The sequence below is a fragment of the Prionailurus bengalensis genome, chromosome D1 (genome assembly GCF_016509475.1).
Source record: "Prionailurus bengalensis isolate Pbe53 chromosome D1, Fcat_Pben_1.1_paternal_pri, whole genome shotgun sequence".
NCBI lineage: Eukaryota > Metazoa > Chordata > Mammalia > Carnivora > Felidae > Prionailurus > Prionailurus bengalensis.
The window spans coordinates 27598998-27624420 of NC_057346.1; the positions used below are offsets into that span (position 1 = coordinate 27598998).

The 25423-nt window shown below is 40.8% G+C and overlaps 1 protein-coding gene across 8 annotated transcripts in view; it reads right to left on the minus strand.

Annotated features, from left to right (window-relative positions):
- Positions 1 to 25423, minus strand: part of SNX19 (sorting nexin 19) — a 47758-nt gene that overhangs the window by 16582 nt on the left and 5753 nt on the right. For 7 of the 8 annotated variants that reach the window (XM_043579840.1, XM_043579835.1, XM_043579837.1 and 4 more), the window contains exons 4-8: positions 25255 to 25374; positions 23215 to 23345; positions 21881 to 21977; positions 20975 to 21155; positions 18347 to 18476 (exon numbers count right to left, since the gene is read on the minus strand). In XM_043579840.1, the coding sequence (XP_043435775.1) occupies positions 18347 to 18476; positions 20975 to 21155; positions 21881 to 21977; positions 23215 to 23345; positions 25255 to 25374 (659 nt within the window). Of the gene's footprint in view, positions 1 to 1570; positions 1713 to 18346; positions 18477 to 20974; positions 21156 to 21880; positions 21978 to 23214; positions 23346 to 25254; positions 25375 to 25423 lie in introns of all 8 variants that reach the window. The other variant, XR_006297319.1, reaches the window with a different exon arrangement.

Here is a 25423-nt window from a genome sequence, read left to right on the forward strand (position 1 = left end):
TGTAAAAGATCTATAGTAGATTAGAAGTGTCAGCTCATTTCAATTACCTTCAGAGCCAGGTTTTCCAACTCTGGCACTACTGACATTTTAGGCTAAATCCTTGTTGTGAAGGGCTGTCCTGTGCATTATCAAACACTTAGAAGCATTTCTGCCCTCCCAGATACCTCTTGTGTGACAATCACAAACATTTCCAGACATTGCCACATCTCCTCTGAGGGACAAAACCTTCCCCAGTTGGGAATCACTGACTTAGACCTAGGGTCTTGGCTGCCATGTGTCAGGCTACTTCCAAAGTCATTTCAACTCTGGTGGCTGTAGCACGGTATTTCTCAAATTCTGAACAGCATTAGAGGTGGCCATGTACTCAACTCTGGTTTGTGACAACATTTAAAAACATCTAAGTAGAAACAGCTTAGAATACATAGAAGTGTATTTCCTGCTTTGGGACTCTTTTGTTTCATACATGGACCTACTGATGTGTGTGCATGCATGTGTTGTGTTCACAGTGGGTCCTGTTGTAAAATGCATTTTTTACTGTGGGTTGAAGTTTAAAAATAGTTAGAAAAACATTGATATAGTATAAGGAATGAGGAGTTCCAAGAAATGGGGGAAAAAGCCCAAGCTACATTTTTAGCCTCCTGGAAACACTCCCCACCCTCCACCCATCCTCCAAGTACCCTGTAAAATGTTTACAATGGCATAAACCATGAACATTGTGTTCTGTACCCACAGTCCTATGAGTATTTGCTCATTAATTCAGTAGCCCCAACGTACAGAGTGGAGAGAAAGGAGATCTTGAGGGTGATGGTGTGGATCCAGGGCATTTCCCATTAAACAAGCTATTTTTGCCAGTATCACACCTGATAAAAGTAACACTTCTCTTCCGTCTGATTCCTTTCCCAGGCCTCTGCCTTCCTGCCATTGCCCCTTCTTTTGTTTACAGACAGTTCCTCCATGTCAGCTCTCACTAGCCTTCTTGGTCCTAGAACTGGCCAGATACAGGTTACTCAGTTGTGTCTGAGAAAGTTCAGCATTGTTGCTCTCTGACTGTGTATCTAGGTCACCATCCTTTCCTGCTCTGTGTTGGAAGAAGAATGGGGAGGAAATGAACTTTGAGGGCCAGAAACTCCTGTTTCTTTTTTCCAGTGACTATTGTGAAATCTAAAATGGCCATGGAGTCTACACAATTTCTTCTTTGATTTTTGCTTTCATGTTTTAAATAATGGATCCACATCTTTAAAACACGTGCTTCAAGGGAAGACTACATATGGCCTAAACACCACAATTTAAGAATCCGGAGTTCCACACTTCTGTATCTAGCCACAGTTTTTGTTTTTGATTAGAAATGAACAAGTTACAGTTGTAAGACTATTATGCATTACAAACTGAAGCATTTTGAATCAAGGAAGGAAATTAAAGAAATCATCTGTTTAACCTTGGAGGTGATCTATTCCAATAATCTAACCAATTCACACATGAAAACAGAGAACCAAAAAGGACTACTGCATAGCAAAAGATTTATAATAAGAACATACAACTTCATAGCTGGAAGGAAACAGGCAATCCCTACCTCACCTCCTCCCAGAGTAGAAATCTCCTGTGTAACATCATGGCAGAGCCCAAGGGTTCTGGTCCGTGAATCCAGAAAGCTGGGCTTTCATCTTAGCTCTGCCACCAATTAGGAATGTGACTTTGGGGAAGTTGCTTAATTCCTGAAAAGGATAACTGCAATTTATTAGAGATGCTTCTTAAATATTGGCAACCAAAAACTGCCTCGTTGTAACTTCTGGTCATTGTCTTGGTTCTACCCTCTGGAGTTAAAAACAGGAATTTTAAAGTTACCAGGTCATATCTCTTTCAAAATGTTTCAAAGACTTACATGTGAGACTTGAAACCATAAAACCCTAGAAAAAAACACAGGCAGTCACTTCTCTGACATTGGTCATGGAAACATTTTTCTAGATATGTCTCCTCAGGCAAGGGAAATAAAAGCAAAATTAAACTATCAGTAATACACCAAAATAAAAAGGCCTTTGCACACAGTGAAGGAAACCATCAACAAAATGACAAACAACACTGAATAAGAGAAGATATTTGCAAGTGATATATCCAATAAGGGGTTAATATACAAAGTACATAAAGAACTTACACAGCTCAACACCAAAAAAACCTAAGTAATCCAATTAAAAATGGGCAGAGTTCCTGAACAAACACTTTGCATTTTTAAACTCAACTGCTATTTCTCCCCTAAGTCTCTGTTACAAGTTATATATCCACAATTCTGATAACCTCAAAGTTGAGCACACAGAATACACTCAACAAAGGTCTAAAGAATGGAGGAGAGAAATGAACGATTCCTCATCCTGGTTCCAACCTCTGGGTGTGTGCTGCTTTCTATTCTCTCTTAAAATGGAATACCCAGAACAAAACACAACCTCCAGATGTGCCCTGACCAGCAAAGAATGAAAGAATGCAGAGGATTAGTGCCTTCCTTGATCCATATACTATACTTCTATTAATACAAAGACTGTGTTGGCTTTTTGGGCACACACATCAAAGCACTGACTCATACTGAGTTTTGCAGTCAACTAGGACCCTAGTTCCACATATGTACTTTAACAAAAAATCACATGCTTCTCTGTTAAGCCTAGTCTTGCCCTTCTGTACTTGTGCAATTTTTGAATCTAAAATCTAAATTCTAATTTATAACATTTATTTCTATTAAATACACCTTGTTGGTTTTGACCTATTATTCTAACCTTTTGAAACTTGATTTTTGTCATCCAGTGTATTAATTATACCTCTAAGATTACAATTACTTGCAAATTTACTGATGAAAAAATTGACCAGGATAAGAACAAGAAAAATGCTCTATCACTAAAAATTTCCCTCCAGGAGGCTGTCAGTTTGTTAGATAGATATCTTGGGTTAGAGAGACTCAACTAGCTGTGAATCACTTAAAAGTACTATAGTTCAGGCCACATATGCCCATTTTTTCCCACATGGATATTATAAGAATATGGCCAAAGCTTGTGGAAATCCACCTACAATTTACTAACCAATGCAATGTAATGGTTTAATAATCCTGCCAAAGAAAGACAGAAACTATGCTAATAAGGCAGGGCATGTTCCCACTGAACACATACTGGTTTCTGGGGCTCGCCATTTCTCCCTCCAAGCATGTTCACAAAACATCTATTTAATAATCTGCTTCAGAAATTTCTAGAGATAAATATCAGGGTTAATGACCTATATCCATTTTTTAAAAGGCAACATATTTGTCCACCTCCAACCCACCACATCCTATATGCCAATTTTCTTAATGAACTTAGGTCTTCAATGATAAATACAAATGTTCAGTTCCACAGAATATAATTCATCTGGGTCAGGTATGGGAGCTTCAAAATAGGTTAAGTGCTCTTTTATCTGCATTTCTATTTTAGTCTTCTAGTTTAATCATGTCTGTCCAATTCTTGTCAAACCATTTTCCTTGACAAGAAAAAAATAACAAACAAACAGAAATTAAACAGCTTAGCATACAGCAGGTCAATTTACTGTTGAACAGATGAATAAATGCTTTCTCAAGGTAGCCAGTGAATACTACAGCATCTGTTTCAAACAATTTAACTTAACTTTCTTTGCTTTTCTTGTTTTTCATGTTGTTGTTTTTTAAAGCCTTTACCCCTAACATTTATCTACAAATTCAACTCTGAGTTTAAGCTTACTGGACACCATTCTTATTAGTTCTATTGCTACTATTTTGCATTACTCAGTGTGTGTCCTCCCTTCTGCCCCCTTTTTAAATATATGCATACTTCTAGAATCTGATCTCAGTTAACGAAGCTGGTTTCATCTGATTTTGATTCTTTCCTTTCCTCACTGGAATTCTGTGTTTAGTTTGTTTATTCCATTTATTCCACACAAAATGGTTGAGCTTCTTGTAGGTGCCAAAAGAATAGACTGTAAGGTTCTGTGGAAAGGGATCTTACTGAATTCTTTTTGATATCTTCCTCAGCATTTACTATAATAGTGCCAGTCATACAACAAGCCATCAAATACTGAATCAATTTTATTCCACGATTCTCATGGTAACTTTGAGTGTTAAAATTTTGAGTTAACTCATTATTATGGCATATAAAACAGTAATATTCCTTATCTCATTCTCTGTCTGTTCTCATATCCAGTGTTAGCTTTATCTAAAAAAAATCTTTTTTTACCTTCTTGCTCTTCACTGAATTGACAGGTCTCCTGCCATGTACATTCTATTATCCTTGAGTTATGCTCTATTTGATAGTCAGGAGTCCACCATGTGAGTATCATGTGCCAAAGAACAGAAAATTTGAAAATCTTCCCTTTGTTCCAGCTATACATTCCACATTTCCCTTTTTCTTCCAAAGACAAAAGAACTTATAGACAGAAGAAAAGACGAAAATATAATCTGGGCTCTTGGGTCTCTAAGTATTCTATTAAAAATCTCAAAATGACTAAGGATATAGTCCATGTTTCCTCATATATCATCACTTATTTTTACACAAAAGGAGATAAAAATCTATTGATTTAATGAGCAGCCGCAGACTTTTTTAAGCACAAGTCAGATGTGCTGTATGGAAAGATGTCATACTGTCCTATCAGTCATGCTTCTCAATCTACGCACTGGAAAACAGAGTTATTCTTTCTCCTTTTCCCTGTTCTGAATCCACATACACCCCTGCAACACCAAGGATTTAAACAATTAGTAAATCTAGGTGATCCTACCTCCTCCATCTCACGAATTCTTCAACCTTTCCCATCTCTATCACAATTCCTCATCACCTTTCATTGCTGTCAGTACAACCCTTTCCTAATTTGTCTCCCTGGTGCTAACTTTGCCTCCTTCAACTGATCCTCTGCAGCGCTATTTAGGTGATTTTTCTAAGTTACAAAGTCAATTATGTCATCACCTGTTTACATTTTGTAAGAAGCTTCCCCACAAATGGGGGACAAACTTGACGTTCTCTGAATGGCTCACAAGGCTCTGTAGGAGTTGGCACCCATCAGACTCTTCAATGTAATCTGGCCACTCTCGTTGCACGTCATATATTCCTAATCATACCTGACTTCTTCGAGTACCATAAATACATCAGGCTGTTTACTGCTCTGCCATCAATACTTTGTTCTCCAGTGTCTGCTCTCCACTTCCCTACTCCTTTCAATCCTGCCTCAGAAGTCATCTTCCTGTGAGCCTGCTCTGGGCCTCTCATTGTTCATTACTTTATCACTTCTCTTAATCACCTACAGGGTCCTTGTTAAAGTCCTAACTTTGTACTCTAATTCCTAATTTATAATATTGCACCTCCAACTGGATATTAAACTTTGTAGGGTAGGAATTTGGGGGTCTTTTTTGTATTTTGATCACTTAATGAAGTGTCTAGCACAGAGGGTAATCAATAAATGTTAGTTACTAAGGGAATTAATGCTCTCTATGGGACAATGGTCTAAAAGCATGGCACACTGCTCAAAATAAGCTTTGGAAAAGGCAAATATCCCAAAACTTAAAGCAGGAAAAGAACAGTAAGAATAGAAAAGAATAGTAAGTTCCTCATTATTCATGCTTATGGAAGAAGACAGTAAGAGATTAAAAAATTGTGGACAATCTAGAAATCCTTTGTATTTGGCATTTTATATGTATTTACATAAATATTAGGCAGATTTATTTTCCTAATAATCTTTTATTTAGGTTAACATTAAAATTAAACTGTGTTCCAACACACCAGGTATAGGGTAAATGTTGTAAGTATCCCAGGTAGTAAGTCAGCTGAGCTAGAATTAAGAGTTCATCATGATGGGTGCCTGGGTGGCTTAGTCGATTAAGTGTCTGATTCTTGATTTTGGCTCAGGTCATGATTTCATGGTTGCAAGATAAGCCCCATGTCAAGATCTGTGCTGGGCATGGAGCCTGCTTAAGATTCTCTCCCTCCTTCTCTTTCTTTCTCTCTCTCTCCCCCTGTGCTTCCCCTGCTTGTGCACTCTCTCTCAAAAACAAAAACAAACAAAAAAAAACCATGAATAATCCATGCAATTCACCTCTGGTTATGTATTCCCCTGGAAGGCAAGAGAGGTAGAAGGAAGGGACTGGGTCAGCCATGCTTCGTATGTGGCACACTCTATAAAGCCTAGAGAAGAGAGACACCTGCCAGCAGTCTATGTTTTTGTCACTTTTCCTGGCAAATAGGCCCAGAGGATGGAAGAAACTGAAAGTCAAACAAAAGCAAAGGGGTTAAGAGGACTGTGAGTCACTTGTATTTTGGGAACTGCCCCTGATGGATGGAGCAGCATCAAACGGATTCCAGCCCATTACTTGAAACTAGTAAGAAGAAGAAAATAGCAGAACGTCTGGGTAAAAAGTGACCAAAAGCAAGGGTCAGGTTACCTTTCTAACAAATACACAATGAGAGGAAGACACTTGAGGGGTTCTGTGTTCATGGGATAAATGAGACTAATTGCAAAGGGAGAGCTCTAGAAATTTGTTCTAGATTTGAGGATTGTGACACCCTTAGGATTCCAGTTTGAAAGTTGGTTACACAAATCTAGTATACTTCTGAAGACCTTCCCATCAACTTTTCTCAGCCGCATATAATGTTGCTAATGCACCATAATCCAGCCCTGAAAAGTCACAGCTGATAGATTCTAAGGCTAGGCAAAATCAAAGTCATGCTTCTTGGACAATTGCCTGTGCTCTTTGTTTGATCCATGTAAAAGAAGCAGCAGAACATCTGCCTCACAACCAGCAGCCTCCTTAGCGTCTCTAGAACAGTCCATGTCTTTTCTCCAAGCCCAAGAGATTCCTCTGTCACCACAGTTTTCAAGGCAATACTGAGTATAAACTAGCTCATACTCTTGTATGGAAAAGACACATTCAGTGGCCACAGCTACAAAGGCTTCACACAAGCAGTGTGCTATAATGACTGGAAATAACACTGGAAAGCCACAGTTTTGAACCTGGCTTGACCACTTGAATGACCAGAGTTCTGGCTTCGTTCTTAATAAAATGGGCTAATTCTTGCCTTACCTTCTTCACAAAGTTAATGATGGTAAAGTCCTGAGTGAGCTTTGCATTTCATGCCTTAGTTTTCCCTTTTGCAAACTGACTCTCCTCCTGGCAGGCTTAGGGGTATAAATATTAGAACAGTGAACCATTTTTGTCCTGTGTGTTTAAGAAGATTGGAGAGAAACCACAGGGGCTTATGGGTAATTTGAAGATTATATTTTGGAATCCTTCCTAAAGCAAGACCTCAATAATACTAAACAATGCAACTTTCACTGCAAGGACTGGACTGCAGGATCCAAAATCTCTCTTTCCTTCTTTCCTCACTCCCATGTGAACAGCAAGCTTGGGTCATTCTCAGTCACCAGGCAGCTGAGCCTTTCTTTCTCAGCACGTAAGGCAGGAAGGCAGGGAAAGGGAAGGCTGATTAAAATGGGCACCCATTCAGAAGAATACTGAGTCTATGGAGGGGAAAGGACAGGGAGACGGAGAGGAATGCTTAGAACTGGAGCCCTGGAAAGAAAGGCAAGGGCACAAAGGAGGGCAGAAGGCAGGAATTTCACTGCTGTCTTGACAACTAAACCCCTGTTGTTCCTGGTTGAGTTTACCTCACAGAAGGATGCCCAGGTTCTGCTTTGAGCAAACCCCACCACTATCGGAGAGGAAGGAGGGAGAACTGAAGGATGGAAAAGTGGGAAGTGTGTGCTCTACATGATGCGACTGGCTCCCATCTTCTACTAGATCTCAGGTTAAAGTATGCTTAGCCATGATCTGGAAGAGAATTAGGGATTGGGTTTAAATAAGTAGACATAGTAGGGTTCCAAATTATACTGTGAAAATGGGTGGAGGAAGCTGGAAAAGGCTAAAAAGAACAAGGGGTAGAAGAGTAACCCAAAGGTAGTTGTTTTCAGTTTCTTGTCTATAGGCTGAATTTTAAAACCTTTCCAAATAGAAGGTTATCCATTCTGATCCTAAGGATATGGAATAGAGCTGTGGTGACTCCAGATGTCCACATAGTAGGGATTTTGGGGGCACCACTTGTGGTTAGAAAACAAGGGGGAGAGAGGAGGAGGTGGTCAAGGGGCTTACCTTGAAGCTGCATTTCCATACCAAGCATACCATGTTATAGAGATTATATATTTACTGAGGAAGGGCTAAATTCCCCCGAAGAAAATCTCCGGTGCCATAATTACAGCACTAGACTAAGGTGTATTTCCCACCGGGTCCCCCCTACTACCTCCCTACTCTAGTACCATACAGGTCTATTCCTCCACAGGGCACTTGGTGAAGTCTCTGTCTAAAGACAGAGGTAAAGATCAAACCTGAAGCGTTAACATATGGCTGTGTTCCAATACCAAGTCAACAGGAAAGAGACAAATGATCTCCATCCATGGCTGAAAGCAAAACGAAATACCCTTGCTCATTTAAGAGGTTTATAAGATTCCCAATATCAGTGCAATCTAGCATTGACAATGTCTACCTTAGTGACATATATATCTAGGATTCTGGTATCTAAAAAGGCCTTGAGTAGAAGACCAACTAGCTTATAGAGAGTAGCAACAGATTTTTTCAACTTCAGATGTCCAGCTGGTTTAATCACTGTAGGCTCTCTGGTTTACTCTGGGTTTCTGAGTTAAAACTGTTCTTGATGAATCAGCTCCAGCACTGAACGCTTGAGGGGTAGAATGCACTCAAACGGGCAACTTCTGGCCGTACATACTGCTCAGAGAAGCAAGTGTACACTGAAGACCGATCAGAGAGAGGGGAGAGGGTGAAAGATAAAAGAAACGGGCTCATCTAAAAGTCAGTGGGCCAGAGTAGAGGGCAGATAAGTAGCTTCTGAATCATGGAGCAAGGCAGGGAATGGTTTCTGTTCCTATCACCACCAAGACAAGGGCCTGTAGTTGCAAAATGAGCCCTCCCTCAAAGAAGACAAATGGGCACAATTTAACTTGCAGTGCCACCTGGTGCCTAGAGGGAGAATTCCTGCTCTAATTCCCTCAGCTTCTTGCTGGGCTTTCCAAGATGTATTTGTCAAAATGATCTTTCTGTCTTCTGTGCGTATGAAGATTCTCTCACCCAAACACTTCTTCTGTATCTGTCTCTGTCTCTCTCAGAGAGGGACTGGATGAAGATATTCAAAATACGTTTAAAGTTTATTTTTTATTTAAAGTAGAAATAATGCCCCTCCTCTCCTTAAAATGTTCAGTGTCTGTACTATTCTTTATGCTAAACCTAACTGACACCCATCTCACATACAGCTTTAAACACTTACTTTCCTTTATAAAGCCTTTAGCCCCAAGAATCCTAATTTGTTTTGTACTATGTTTACAGTCTATATCCAGTGTCATTTGGCCTCACATTATTCAATATTTCTAATTGTTTCATATGGGTTATTTCTTCTCTTAGGCTGAAAGGACCTTAAAGTAGAAACAGTCACACATTAGATCTGAAGGCTAGCACAGAGGTATCAAATCTTAGACTTTTCAAAAATTATTTGTAAAGAGGTCACCATAACAAGAACATAAAGTTAGTTTTCTAGAAAGCAAGTGAAGAGGGTTAGGAGCATCTACATTACAGGGCAGTCCCCTGGTTCTGAAGAAACTCTGAGGTTCTGCTCTGGATATGACTGGGGGAGACTTTAAGTATGTAAGGTAGCATGGAGTGCATAGATAGATCATATGAAGAAAGAGGCCCTGCAGATCACAAAGCAAGCACAGTAGAAAGACGTCTCCAGAAAGATGTTGAAATGTAAACATATTCTCTACCTCAGATATGTTACTGCCCCAGCAAGTCAAAATCCCCAAGGAAATGGAACATGGACCTTATAAAGATGGGTGAGAAGTCATGGGTGATGCTGCCCTGTGCCAGGCTCACATCAAGAGGCTTTCATTATCATCTCTTATTCTCCTACTAACTTCATGAGTTAGGAACTCTTATTTCCATTTGTAGAGTAACTGAGGCAGAGGGAGGTTATGTGACTTGTCTAAGTCACACAGACAGTAAGACACAAAGTAGTAGGATTTGAATTCAGATCTGTCTGACTTCAAAGCACATATTCTTACTTCCCTGTGTGGAAGGAAAGGGGCTGAGAAGGTACAACAGCAGGAGACACTTCCAGAGAGGTCAAGCCTGTATGGGTCTTACAGTGGGAGGCCCAGGGTGGAGAGGGCACTATGTTCTTTCCGAAAGGAGAGTGCCACCAGGATAGGAGAAGGCCTGAAAGGCCCAAAGGAAAACCCTCTTCTCAGGCTCAACCACGGCTATGGGAATTCAAGTTGCTCACTTAGAGCTGCGGGGGAGGAATATAACAGAGGCTCAGTTCACGTTTGTGTTTCTTGTCCCCTAGCACTACTGAGGAATCCCTGCAATTCTCACTAGTGGTAAGAAGATGTTCATTTGACATAAATTTGTTAAGTGCTTTCCACATATATAGCTAGGTACTTATGACAGAATGATGAATAAGACAGAGTCCCCACTCTCAGGATACGGACAGTCTGAAACTGTCCTTCAAAACTGTCTTGGGTTCCTATTTGTTTTTTTAATTTTTTTAAAATGTTGATTTGGGGCGCCTGGGTGGCGCAGTCGGTTAGGCGTCCGGCTTCAGCCAGGTCACGATCTCGCGGTTGGCGAGTTCGAGCCCCGCATCGGGCTCTGGGCTGATGGCTCAGAGCCTGGAGCCTGTTTCCGATTCTGTGACTCCCTCTCTCTCTGCCCCTCCCCCGTTCATGCTCTGTCTCTCTCTGTCCCAAAAATAAATAAACGTTGAAAAAAAAAAAATTAAAAAAAAAATGTTGATTTATTTTTGAGAGAAAGAGAGAGGGAGAGAGAGACAAGGAGAGAGAGACAATGAACAGGAGTGGGGGAGGGGCAGAGAGAGAGAGGGAGACACAGAATCTGGAGCAGGCTCCAGGCTCTGAGCTATCAGCACAGAGCCTGATGTGGGGCTTGAACTCACAAACCGTGAGATTGTGACCTGAGCTGAAGTTGGACGCTTAACCAACTGAGCCACCCAGGTGCCCTGGGTTTCAATTTGTAGTTATAGATGGACAAGAGATACAAGTAATGTGCCTTCAAAGAAGGTTTTGAGGTTGAAATACCTCATGATACTGTTTTATTCATAACTGATGCAATGATCAATTCTGCCTCTGTGTTTCAGTGTATGAGAATTTATATACAGAAGTGCAAAAACCCACAGGCATAGGCACATAGCCAGTCAGGTACCACCTATCTGTTAAAACTTTAAAGAGGTATTCAAGTAGAAACTGTCAGTATATAAAAGGCATGAAGTCTTTATCCTAAGATGGGTGTAGGGTAAGTGGCACCTAAGAAATCTGACAGGGAGGCCACTCATAATAGGAGAGACTGCTGTGGCCCATCCTGGCACAATCTATAGAAGTTGAGACTTTGGCAAGGTCTAGTGGAAGAAGCGTAAGACAAACGATGTTCCTTTTCCCCAAGGAAGCACAATACAACCTAATCCAAAGCCATCAGTGCAAAAAATTATTTTCAGCAACTCTAAAAACTGCCTGAGTCAATAATGAGAGGGCCAGAAAATAATCTGACAGGAAAATTTGAAGACTTAGTCTGAGATAATTTTATATTTGGGGCTCTTACAAAAGTATGCTATTTTCTACAGAAATTGTGTGTAGAAAGAGATCAAGTGTAAGAAACCACAAGGCACCAAAGCTGAATCAAAAGAGAAGTTTATGGGGCAAAGGAGAAAGCTGTAATTTGCGTTTCTTGAGAAACTCTGAGTCTTAACTCTGAAAATCTTTTTCTGACTGGGAATAGGATGTAGAACAGGGACTCTAAGGGAAACTATGCAATCTCTGATCCAGGAGTGTTTTAAGAATAAAATCAGAAATATTCATATGGAAATGAATTTATATACTACCATCATGTGCATGTGTCCCTCAGTCTAGTCAGATGGAAAGCAAGAGAGATTAGATGGAAATAAGGCACAGGAACTTGCAAGGTCAATTCTAGTGGTCACGCCTTGGTGAGGAAGCTTGCAGAGTAGGGAGGCAGTATGGAGCAGCAGCAATTTCATAGGCTTTGAGGCCAGGATGACTGAAGTGGAATCCTGGGTATGATACTTACTAGCTCTATAATTCTGGGAAGGTTATTTAACCCAAATATCATTTTCCTCACTTGTAAAATGTGTAAATATATGTCTATCTCACAGAACTGCACTGCACATTAGTACCTGAAGTACATGGCTGCTTACCTGGTATAGTTGTATTTAACAAATGTTAGCTCCTTTCGTGTTGCACTTACTTGTACCCTTTGGTGGCAGGCCTGATGTTCCCCCCTTAAGATATAACCAATGTCAGAAAGACCCTTTATCCATCTGCTACCTAGACATGCCCACTGAGAAAGAGGCCCTTGAATAGATTCCTCTTAGAGAGCACCTAAGACTCTGGAGTGACCTAAGAGAATTAGTGGAGGCAAAAGAGTAGACGGTCAGCCATTCATAATTGTCTTTCTGGAAAATGCACATTCTTGCCTGGAAGCACAGCCTCTCCAATGCTCCTCTACTCTCTCCCCATACACCTTCTGATTTTCCCTGGAGATAATCTATAGAGATTGCTTTTCTAAGAAAATGAGTCCATGGCCTGGCATAAAGTCCAGTGCCTGCCATTTAATTTTTTCATCCATTTAATTTTCAAGTGCACTGCTTGTTGGACTCCTTAAACCTGACACATTCTTTCTTTTCTTCTTCATCTCCATATAATTCCTGACTTAACATAACTAGTCTCTTTGCCCACAGATCACAGAACCTTCTTCCCTTTTCCCTACTCTTTTTACCACACTATTCCATTCCCACGTGCCCCTCAACATACACACACAAACACATTCACTCACTCACTCTTTAAGAAATCCTGATGTAGATGCCAAGAATGTGTCTGCTGCCCTTTTGACACAGAGTCTGATGCCATCTTCGGGGCCATGGGGAGGGCAGAGCCACGAGACGTGGCATTCGTGTACTCTACTGCTAGCCTGCCTCATATTTTTATCAGATCACTGCTCTGGGCATCCAAGCAGGGAACCAGTCCAGCTTCTTCTCATTCCTTTGCTCTACATCAGGACTCCATAATAATCTCACCCCTTACCTTGGCTGGGTCTTCCTGCCCCAAACCTTCTACCATCAACGGAGCACAGTACATCTCTCCTCTTTCCCTCCAGCCTAGTCATATCTGAGTACTTGTCCAATTTCTTAACCCTGATTCTGATGCATGCAGGGATACTGTTAAGTTTCTTCTGTTTTCGGACATGAGCAGTCTGCACAAGCTGGATTCACTTCTTGGCTTAGACTGCTACCCCCACTCCTCTTCCCCTCCCTTTGTCTCTAATTCCAAACAAGGAGTGCTCCTTCTTACATAATTGGATGTTCCCAGCACGGAAGCTTACATACGAGGTCAGGCGCGCATGCGTGCAAGACTTCCCTTTGACTTAACAATGCCTTTTTTGGGCATCTAACTTCTCTTTAGCTCCCTTCCCCCACTCTCTCCACACCATCAACAACATCAACAATCAAGGGAGATTTATGAAGCCTGGCTCAGACCAGAACTCTTCCAACCTTGGCTTAGAAGGAGGGGTCATGAGGTTGAATTTACTCTCTTTTTTTTTTGCAGGCTAGAGAGAGACTGAGGGAGTGACTGTTCATGATTTGGCAGGAGTCCTTGGCATCCAAGGCAGTTACGTATATAGATCTTTTAAGGGAGCAAGGGGAGTAAACAAAGTTGAAAGCAGAAGCTAACTTATTTTCTTAGAGATGATAATGCTGGAGGCTGGAAAATTATGACATTTTAAGGTAATGAATGTAAATCTAGATGGCAGTTCTGTCCCTGATGCCCGAACTGCAGTGTGTTCACGATGACCAGAGAAGTGGCAATAGTTATCAGTGCCATCAATACCAACTACCTTTAAAGTGCAGAACTAAAGACAGCTCAGTATGCTGCAAAAGGATACAGCTCAGATACTTATGGTTTCAGAGACTGAACAGCTATGGTGCTTCCTGGGGACAGTCTCAGAGAGGCCAACACTGAAGCAGGCAGGGACCACACTGTACCTCTTGTAATAGTAACAAAGGTATGTGGAGTGGTGGGGAGGTGGGGGAGGTGCTGTAGCTTTGGGGGGATATCAAATTCCAACTTATTTGCTTACTAAAGCAAATAAAGCCCAAGAATGTAGCACTGTATAAACCGCATCTTAAAAATAAAAAGAAGCATAAGCCGTTCAGGGAACATGTAACATGGGATGACCTTAGGATTAGGATGCTGCAGGGCCCTTTGTGTTACATGAGAATGTGCATATAGGGAAATGTGGTTTGGATTTTACAAAATGACTGAAAATTTCCTCTTGGGGAACGTAGACTACTCTGAGGCAAAATAATTTTGTTGGTTTTTAATCCCTTCAAATCCCAGAGCAAAACTGATAAGAAAAGATAAAGTCATTAAGCTGAAAATTAGACAAACATGGGTTCAGATTCTGCCTGTGGTATACTTATTAGCTCTGTGATCTGGATTAAATAATCACACTTCTTTTTAAGCCTTAGCTTCCTCATCTTTGAAACGGGGATCATAGCTGTTCTACAGAGCTTTGAGGGGATTAAATGATATAATGCGCTTGTGTGTTCAGTATAGTGTCTGCACAAAGTAAACTCTCAACAAAGGTTTGCTGGGCACTAAAAACGCTGAAGGTGACAATGTTATCTACATTGTGTTATCTACATTGTTATCTACAAAGTATCTACACTTTGAGTCCTGAAGTAAGCCCTGTCTATTCCCTGTCTACCATGCACAGGGGAACTTGCTGGTGTAAGACCACAGACCACAGATACTTCGAACTTCTGGAAGGGGAATTGTAATTCTTTCCCCAGATATCCATGGTTGCCTCTTAACTCCCATCTTTTATTTATTTATTTATTTATTTATTTATTTATTTAAACATTTATTCATTCTTGAGAGATAGAGCATGAGTGGGGGAGGGGCAGAGAGTGAGAGAGAGTGGGGAGACACAGAATCCAAAGCAGGCTCCAGGCTCTGAGCTGTCAGCACAGAGCCTGACGCAGGGTTCGAACCCATGACCATGAGATCATGACCTGAGCCGAAGTCGGATGCTTAACTGACAGCCCCTCAGGGACCCCTTGACTCCCTTTAAAACGCTTCAAGAACACTGTGAACCAGCACCAGCTATTTGAGAAGGCGGCCATGTGCATCATTTAAAAGATGGGAATGATTTCTAGGGAAGGATGAAAGGCCTTGAATAGGGAAGGATGAAACTCTTAATTCTAGTCTGTGGAGACTTAGGGTGTGAAGGGTGTCAACTGGCTATGTTCCCATTTCCACTGTAGCTAACACAAAACAAAATGGACCTAACAATAACATTTGATAGAAGTGGGAACTTTTTGATAGGAAGGGATGAGACAAGTGAATAAGGACAAAATATCATCGCCTGGAAAAATCTATGATGAACAAAGATAACAGACCACAGTTACAAAGAGTTTTCCAGAAGGAACTAGCCACAAAATTCTATTCTTGCACAAGATTCATCTTGGCTTCATTCAAATTCACTGAAGACATCCAGAATTTCCCTCCTTTAACAAACAGAGATGCCACTCCATTAAAAAAGAAAAAGTTAAAGGAATGTCAAGGGAAATTTAGTTGTAAGCCCTCTCCCTGATTTTGTTTATGGTGTGAGCTCCATGTGGGTTTTGCTCATATTCATTCACCAGACAGCTATCTATCCAGCTAACTAGAGGTGTAGTTCTAGTAGAAGTGTCAAGGGCTGGGGACAAAAAGGTGAGCAAGCCTGATTCAAAGTTCTTCTCATGAAGGCATTACTTGAGTCTAGCAGCTCTCCCCACCCATGTAACCAGGAGCACCTGGAAAATACTACTGAATTCTATACTTAACCTACACTTGTCTGTGCTGGAAAGATACCTGGGTGGTCTGCTTCATGATGTCAGACATGGGAATACTCTAGTTGTTACTTTAACAAAGGAACCCATTGGCACAAAGTCACCTAGAAACCCCTTACAAAGCCTTTATTGTTTAGGAGCTCTATTCTGCAAAACTCAGAGACACAGGCACAGTGGGGATAGCAGTTGCTACAGGAGATGGGTATAGGGTAGAGCAACTTGAAGACGTAAAAGTAGAACAAATCTGGGGTCACCAGCTGGAGGAATTAGAAAGAGAAAAAAATTTTTTTTATCCTTTCCTTTTTCTGAAGTGCAAATAATTAAGACCTAACATCTACTGGATACCTTCTACGCACCTGAGATTGACACTATTATTATTCCTATTTTCCAGATGAGGAAACCAAAGCTCAGAGAAATTAATCATAGCAGAGTAGTAGTATATTGTGTGGATAAGAACTTGGGCTTTGGAATTTCTGGATTTGATTTCTGGCTCCACCATGCATTAGCTTTGTGATTGTGGATAAGGCCCTCTGTTCTAACCCCCATTAAACTGTACAAAAGGTGAAAAGTAGAGACTGTTTTCTTCACTACTGACCAGCCTGGTGAATTAAGGAGTAAGACCAAAACAATTTCCCAGCTAGATAGACAGGTAAGAGTATTTCAAGGTGAAGTGGATGAATGCTACAAACAGCTTGGACAACTGTCTACCAGTCAAACCCAGAAACTGCTCAGATCAGAGGGCACAATATATTTACTTCTGCACATCCCATCCACTCCACTTTACTCTTATCTCTTCCCTATCTCGAGAGAATTTATAATCATTGCCCACTGAGGTAAATGCAATCTGGCTTAGAATTCTCAAGTTTGAAATTCCCTTGTATTTAATCTCCCTGGTTTAGATCTCTAAGAACCCTGACTATGTAAAATACTACTTCTTCAGTGATCAGCCTGTAATCGCCAAATATATTTCTCTCTCCTTATCTGGTACTGGCTCAAGCCCTTTAATATTCTTAGTTATTTACACTTCAGGTAAACTTCTTCCTACCTTTTTCATATATGAATCCTTATCTTTGAATACTTTCTTGTGTTTTGAAACCAATTTGTCATGTAAATGCCTTCAAGGACGAGGGTAATCAATTATCACATACTAGCTAGTTTTAGGATCTTCCAATTTTTTGAAAGATCAGCATTTTGGAAGATTTTGGAAGATCAGCAAGGGGAAGCTTAACAGAGGAAGAAGAGAAACAAAGGCTCAATTAACAACATCCACAAGTGACTGAAAACAACACAGACTCTGCTTTCAAGTATGAAGGTAATGAGAAAGAAAATGTTTATCTTTGATTTGGCATTTAGTGAGCATCTTCTATGTCCTGGGTCCTGTGTAAGTTGCTGGGGATATAAAGTCAGGTGTACTCCCTAAAGAACTGGTAGTCTAGAACATGGTTTCTCAACCTCTGTACTACTGTTATTTTGGGTAGGATGATTCAGTGTTGTTTGGGGCATTGGGAGTGGGGAGAGTGCTGTCCTGTGTAGTGTAATAGCATCCCTGGCCTCTACCCACTAGATTAAATAGTCTCCTATCTCCCTTCCCAGTTGTGACAACTCAAAATGTCTCCTGATATTGCCAACTACCCCTGGGAGAAAACTGGCCCTCACTTGAGGACCACTAGTTTAGGGAAAGAACATTATTTCTCTAATACGCTGTGTTATCAGTATTATGGTCACAACTCTGAGGGTAGACAAGAGGGCTCCTCAGTTCTGGGGGAAGGTGGGAGAGGATACCACACAAAGTTCCACAGAATAAATCTTTTCACAGATCTTTTAAGAGATATAAGTGGTGTTGGGATCACAATCCACATTTTAAATCCAAGTATACAACTATTCCTTACCATCCTGTGGAAGTACTTGCTCAGTTGTTGACTATTTACACACCTTTTGGAGAAAACAATCTTTATTTTCAGAGCACTGATCTGTTTCGCCTTGTCTTTCTCATTATTTATCATCACAGTGAATACATACTGTCAGTGAAATGTTCACTGTAACAAGGTGAACAGTGTAGGGCTTGGGGTTTAACTGGGTGGAGAATGGATCCCCCAGTAGTAAGAGTTGAAGTATTTTAAGATCACAGGCAATGTCTGTAACTTGGTGGATTATGCCAGAAGTCCTATAGAAGCAGACCCATTCACTCTTTAGACAATGAGGTGATTAATACAAGCCTTTTGGTACACTTCAGGCAGTCTTCATCCCTGAACCCCTACAACAGAGTCTCTGTCTTCCGTTATGGCCACAGGTTTCCTGGACTCGGCACTTTCCCTCTCCAGTGCAGAATTCAGAATTCACACCCAAGCCCTGTCCAACTTGAGACTCTAATACGATAGAGAACTCTGCAGTCTTACCTCTGAATTAGGGTCCCAAAGACAAGATGAAGAACTTTTTGCATGTTTTCTGTACACAGCCATCTCCACTGTTCCATTAGCAGCAAGAGGAGCAGATCCAGGGCTGTGTCAGCTAGCTCTGTCTCTGTTCCTGGGGAATGAAAGGCATCAAAAGTAACTGAGAAGAGACCCATTCAGGTGGAACATATTTCAATGAACTGGATCTTCACCTTTATATCAATCATCTTGTATTTCTGTAATTCTTCTTTACTCAAATCAAGAGATGTTTACTTTATATCTAAGAAGTTCAGTGATAGGCTCTGTATTTCTTTATAATTCTTTTGTTTATGTTCCTCACTCAGTAAATATTGTTTGCCTTTCTAAAAGATTTTGCATATAAATATTTTTCCCACCTAGCTTCTGTTTCTTCTGTATTCTCTCCAGGGAGCTGAATACATTCTGTTCCAAGTAATTGCTCCCAACTAGTGACTAACTGGAATTGGCAAGGCCCAGTCTCTTCCATCCTTATATTCCACTGGCCTCCACAAAGCATCATGGAAATGTTGTGGGCAGCAGATCTGGGGAAAGATTTAGGATTCATTCTCCTATAAACAAGTTGCTTTGAAAGCATCTCCATTACACAGAGCTGTTGGGTTGGGATCCAGGAGGCTTCAGTTTGGTTCTGAGATAACATGCAGTTCTAGAAAGAGCACTATACCTTTGGTAAAATAGGCCATGACAATTATTGATTTCCTTCCTATTTCAAAGACTGGAAAGAGGACCACAAATGAATTCACATCCGTGCTAAGCTGAAGTCTCCTGAACAGATGTATTTCATGGATGGAAGCATCTGTTCTCTAACCCTGTTCAGGGGTCCCATGTCATCTGTGATTTGCCTCCCAAGAGACATCCCTAGGAATATATGAATGAATGAATGAATGAATGAATCTCAGCAATCTGATGCTATTGCTGTGATTAATATTACAATTAATCATCAACAATAATTTTGTTGGTCTAGGACAAATAGGTATTGTCTGGGCCAGTTTGCCCAAGCTCTTCTCCCTAAAGGGTTCTTTAGAACATTAATGACTTCAGATTTAGATGAATCTGTTAGAACTGAATCCTACTTTTTTCTTAATCCCACCCAATATATATATTTTTTCTGCACTGCATTTCAAGGGGAAATTGTTCAGAACTGGTATGTTTACTTTCCAGTCATTTGCTCAAAGACAGGATATTTAGGTCCTTGGGAAACAGCATCATTCTGAGCATCTGTCACCCTTCTCAATTCTATTTTCTCAGGTTTAGTGTTTACCTAGAGCTGCCACCATGTGGTGACAGTTAGTCATAGCAGAAGATATAAGAAAAAGCAAAACAAGGCACCAAGTCCTCTGGAACAAAATGGTGAATTTCCTGTCATGTGAGAATTTTGAGTTTCTTAAGGCTAAAAGAAAAGCTCAGGCATAAACTATATCTTTAGAGTTATGATGCTGAAAATTTACAGCCTTGATTTTGGCTGTATACTGTTTTACCCATTTCATCTTTCTTACAGTTCTGATGCTTTTGCCATTATAACACTTTATTTACTTACCCAGTGAGACATGTGTGAAGAGGTGGGGTTGTAAATTTCATTTTTTCTTCCTCACAGTTAAGCAGAGGTCCCATAGAGTGAGGTCAAGTGACTATTCATGGGCATCCAAGAAACAATGTTGAAATCGGCTTTTTTTTTTTTTTTTTTTCCTTCTGAACTAAAGATTTTGTGATCTCTTCTTGAAGAGACTTTGTGGGAAACTTTGTCTTGGTGTAACTGAAAACCTTTTTTATAAATTGTAGCTCATCAAACATACTAATATCCTGGGCTCCCATTTTTGCCCATGTAGAAAACATCTGCACTTTTTCTAGGAAGCAAACCTGCCCTATCCTCACCTCTTCTCCTTTCCTGTTCTATGGTGGGGCACTGGGTGGTATCACTTGCCATGGCAGTAAATAAAACAGAAGGAAAAGCTCCAGGGAGAGGAAGAATTCCATTTCACACAGGTTGCACTTCAGCTGCCCTGTGCTATATCTAAGTGAAGATTTCTAGTAGGCAAGTGGAAAGACAACATCCAAAATTTAGGCATCATCAGCACATGTGTTAGATTTGAAATCAATAGTACAAATGAGATCACTCAGGGGGACCATGCAGAGTAAGAATAAAGAGCCAAAAATAAAGCTCTGGAAGGCTAGTAAGAGAACCAACAAGGGACTAAGAGACTAACTACATGAGAGGCAGAAAGAAAACCAGGAGAGGAGGACCACAGACATGAAGGAAGGAAGTTTTGCAGATAAAGGGAAGTAGTCCAAAGATGCCAAAGCATGCCATAAATAACATACATAAGATAATGATATGATAAGCATGGATCTCATCTTGCTGGATCAGAGCTCCCTGTTTTTGTGCCCTGTTCCCCTGTTTGACTCAGCTCTGGGGACTGTGTTGGATTCTTCTTTGTATGCCAGGCTCGGCAGAGCACCTCAAGCACTGGTTTTTAACACATCGTTTGCTTAGCTAAACAGAAGAGAAATTAAATGGACAAATCCCAACTGTCACAAGTCCCAAGTATACTATACCATGGCTCCCTTCTCTGTAGGAGCAGGGACCCTGTTGCTTACCCGGATCACTGGTGCTGAGGTCTTGGGCTGGCACGGCTGGATCTGACAAGTAACCATCCACACAACCTTTGGGGATTTGTTCACGGTCTTTTTCTGGGACTTCTGCTGGCTGCATTTCTAGTAACTTTGTCTGTTTTTCAATAAAGGACTCCATCCCAGACATGGATAGGATCTCTGACTCCTGAGGAAAGAGCCAGTGGCACATCACATAAAGTATGAGGAATATATGAGAGCAACTGTGGCACTTGAGTTTCCCTGTTACTTCTCTGCAAAAGTATCATGAGTACAGAACCCAAATGACTCTGTGACTACCTCAGGAAAGTCTTTAGCTTCTACCAAAACTGCAAGTAAAACAATGCCTTTGTATTTGCACTTGCTGCAAACACATGTGGGTCATCTATTCTTTTCCAGGAACTGGCTTTCCTTCTCATTCTGCCACCTTTTATTCCAAACCCATGGTGCTTGAGAAGTCAAACTGCTGACCCAGAGCCAGTAGGAATTACAAACTACCCAGAGAAAATACTTTTAGAATAAAAGTTAGAGGGGTGCCCGGGTGGCTCAGTCGGTTAAGCGTCCAACTTCAGCTCAGGTCATGATCTCGCGGTTCATAAGTTCAAGCCCTGCGTCAGGCTCTGTGCTCAGAGCCTGGAGCCTGCTTCAGATTCTGTGTCTCCCTCTCTCTTTGCCCCTTCCCCAGCTCACACTCTGTCTCTCTCTGTCTCAAAAAGAAATAAACATTAAAAAAAAATTAAAAAAAAAAAGAATAGAAGTTAGAGACACAGATGCTGGTTAGGTCCTTCAGCAAGGCACCTACATCCCTCCTAACTTTAGAGAATGTTTCAATTGTCTATAACTGCAGGGTCAACCTCCCAGTGATTAATTCCAGGAGTCATCTGGTTATCTTACCACACTGCCTTCCTGAAAACAATAGAGAATCTTCTCAGGTGCTTCAGTTATATTCAGTGCTGGAGCAATCTTACTGGATGAGAACCTTAGCCTGGACCTGGTATTGACACAATGAGCAGAAACAGAATGTAATGCATGATTTTGATTCCTATATGAAGGACTGACAAGTATTAATACCTTAAAACAAGAACACTCATACTTATTCTAGGGATATTACTGTGGTCAGAGTTGCCAGGAGAGACCTGGCCCTGAAATTCCTCAAGTGACAGACAGTCAGGCAATTCTCAATACATAGTGCAACCACTGCACTAAGCTATGTGCACAACGCATTTGTGAAAGGGTTTTTGCTGATGTAAAACAGGGACCAGTCTATCATGGCTGTATTCCCATAAGCTAGAAGAATGGCTAGCATATACTATATTCTCATTAAAAATTTGTCAAAGATTAAAGAGACGTGTGGAATAAACCAAGGCTTTAGTTGTTACTGTTGGTACCCTATTTGCACATCCATTTATTCTCCTTGTATTCCAAATAAAACCAGAGGAAGGACCACAAGTGCTAACCTCAATGTTTCAAGGATCTTATAAGCACAGATATCATGGTCACCTTTCAAAATATGGGCTCAGTAAAAAAAAAAAAGAAAAAAAAGGCTAAAAATTATGAGTGTTATTGCTGGTACATGACACATGTACACAAAGACAGACATACAGACATAAAAATACAAACTCTATCCTTCCCTCTCCCCACTCCAACACACACATAAACACACATTATCTCTTTCTCTCTCTGTCTTTCTCTCTGTCTCTTCATAATGGCCCAGATACAGATATGAAGTTTGCACTAAAGGTTAAGAGTGGTGCCATTCCCTTCCACATGTTGGCTTTGAAAGGGTATATTTGGGACCCTAGTGCAGGAAACAATACCTGGCCCCTTCCTGTTTATTGCTAGTATATGCATCTTTGGAGCTAAGAGTTGCAGAAACGATGGCAAACAGAGATCAGTTATCAGCCTTAATTCTTCATAGAAAAGAAACATCTCAATTTTACAGGAAAATAGAAAAGGACACTATCTCTATTCTAGAGTTTTCCTTCTAATTAAAAATTCCTGATCAGTTTAAGTCCTGGGATCCTATGGTGAGACAAATATTCATCAGGGATGCCTATGCTGGATCTTAGGCTCCTTTAGATTGGTGGAGCCTGGTTTTGTATAATAACTGGTATGTGTTACCCATCTCCTCTCTCCTAGGTATTGAAAGTGGAGATGGGATTTGGCTAAAGACTGGCAATCAACCTGAGAACTGGAAAGGGTCCCTGGATAACTGAAGGGTTTCTCACTTGCTAGTCTTCTTGCCTTCTGTCTGGGGCTTGCTTTCTGTCTCGGCCTCACTCAGCTCTTCTGTGGGACTCTGGGGTTCAGAGCGAGGAAATGCTGTCTTCAAGGTGTCCACGATAGCACTCACCACCATCTGCAGGGGTCAGAGGTGCAGGGTCAGACAGGAACCACCAAATGAGCAGTTGTCTCATGCTGCTTTATGCAATTAGGATGCGCAGATAGCTAGGCTAGCTAGTGGAATCTTACTCATCAGCACAGTCAGGTATCAGGCAGATTTACTGTCAACTATTCTCCCTTTTCTCTATGGCCATAAAAATCTTCTTCCTCACAGAGTTAAGACAAACAATACCATGGGAAAATAAGTCAAAACAAACAATGAGATAAATAAAAACCTTGAGAGTTCTACAGGCTGGTGAAATACTTTTCATTTCTCAATTTCTTTCCTTGTATATAAAGGAATAATTTTTAATTTGTAAATCAATAATACTTTCACCAAGATGTGAATAAATGGAAGTAACATAGGCAGGGATATATGGAAAAAAGAAAGAGTAAAGATTATCAAATAAGAAATGCAGTCTGGTAGCATACATATTAACATGCTCAGAGTAATTCACAGAGTAAAGAACTGGTTTTTCCAGTTAATTCAAACAATTTCTCTTCTTTACAGAAAGAATAACAAAAATCACTCATGTCAAAATTAAGGAATCTTGAGTTGATATCAACTTTTCTACTCATAAACACCAAATATTTGGTCATAAAGACCAAATAAAGCAATCCTCACTGAAGAGTAAGAGTTGTCTGTATTTCTCAGAATGGGAAAATGGCATACAGATATTTGCTAAAAAGGAAAATGCACAAATGAAACCCTACAATACTCAAGAAATGAAAAGAAATCTTTACTTTTCCTTTGGTGCTCCTTGCTAATTAACACTGCTGGCTAAGAGTAGTGTCATGCCTTCCTGAATTCATGCCTGTGTTCATCCTCTATAAGGAGCACAGCTAGCACAGCTGAGACAAGGCTGGAGTGGCTGAGTAAGACTACAGTAAAGCATAGGGCATAACAAACCAAGGAAAGAACACAGAGGATAGTATGAATAGATAATGGCACCTTGCTCTCAAGGCTCACAAAATTGTAGATCTCTGGGGAGGGTCTTTATCTGCTTTGTCACTGTTGTCTCACCAGCGGCTAGTACTATTCATGGCTTTGAGGAGGCAAGCAGTAACTGGATGGTGAGTCAGTGAGTGAACACATCTGTGTGGATGGACACATGTGCACGGAACTTTGGGGATTCTACCTCATTCATCCCTTTCCAGTTTGCAGGTTTTTCCTCACAGCAGTGAATTTCTCCTAATTCCTACCACATGAAATTCCACTTTAACATTTTATCCTCTTAAGTCTAGAGTGATGCCCCACCTTCTGCTAATGAGTCAGTGTTTTCTAACCTTTTAAAACATATGCCATCTTTTGATATATATAAGTCTCAGACTTGTGCCCTGGGGACTCTAAAATCAGCTGGTAATCACTATTTATAGGATATAATGTACTACACAAATATCCTTCTCCTACCATCTCCAAAGGTTCTGAGATCCCCTCTTGAAAGTACAATTCTCTCCACTCTCTGTTCTCTAGCAGAGAATCACCACACCAGTCTAAGTCCAGCTGAGTGTGTGGTCTGGGGCTCTTTTACTTGAGTGACCAATACCAAGAATGATCTCCTCCAGAAAAGACTTTTCTGACCTCACCTATTTATGGAGGTACAGATCTATCCTTACCTCCTTCCACTAGAATAACAATGTCATAATATCCCCCAGGAGATATGTGTACATGTATAGTGTCAGGGTGAGTGTATCCTCATAGTTGCTTACTGTAATTCAGGAAGGTGATGATCCAAGCAATATTTGCAAGAGGTCCTGAAAATTCTAGTCCACGTTCTACTGACTCCTTTCTGCTGTCTCTCCCCATCCCCAATCTCCTTTATTTTTTAGTCCCTGCCTATGCTCTGATGGGACACTAAAGCTGAGCACAGTGGCCCTGCAGTTACCTTGTCTATTCTGGACACCATGAATGGTTTCTTGACAAAGACAATACGAGCATCTGTGTTCAGAGCAAGGAACTCCTGCATCTCTTCACTGTTAGCGATCTCTGGAATGGCACAGAGTTGCTGCAAAAGACACAAGAAAGACTTCAAAGAGAAATTCCTGTCCCCAGGT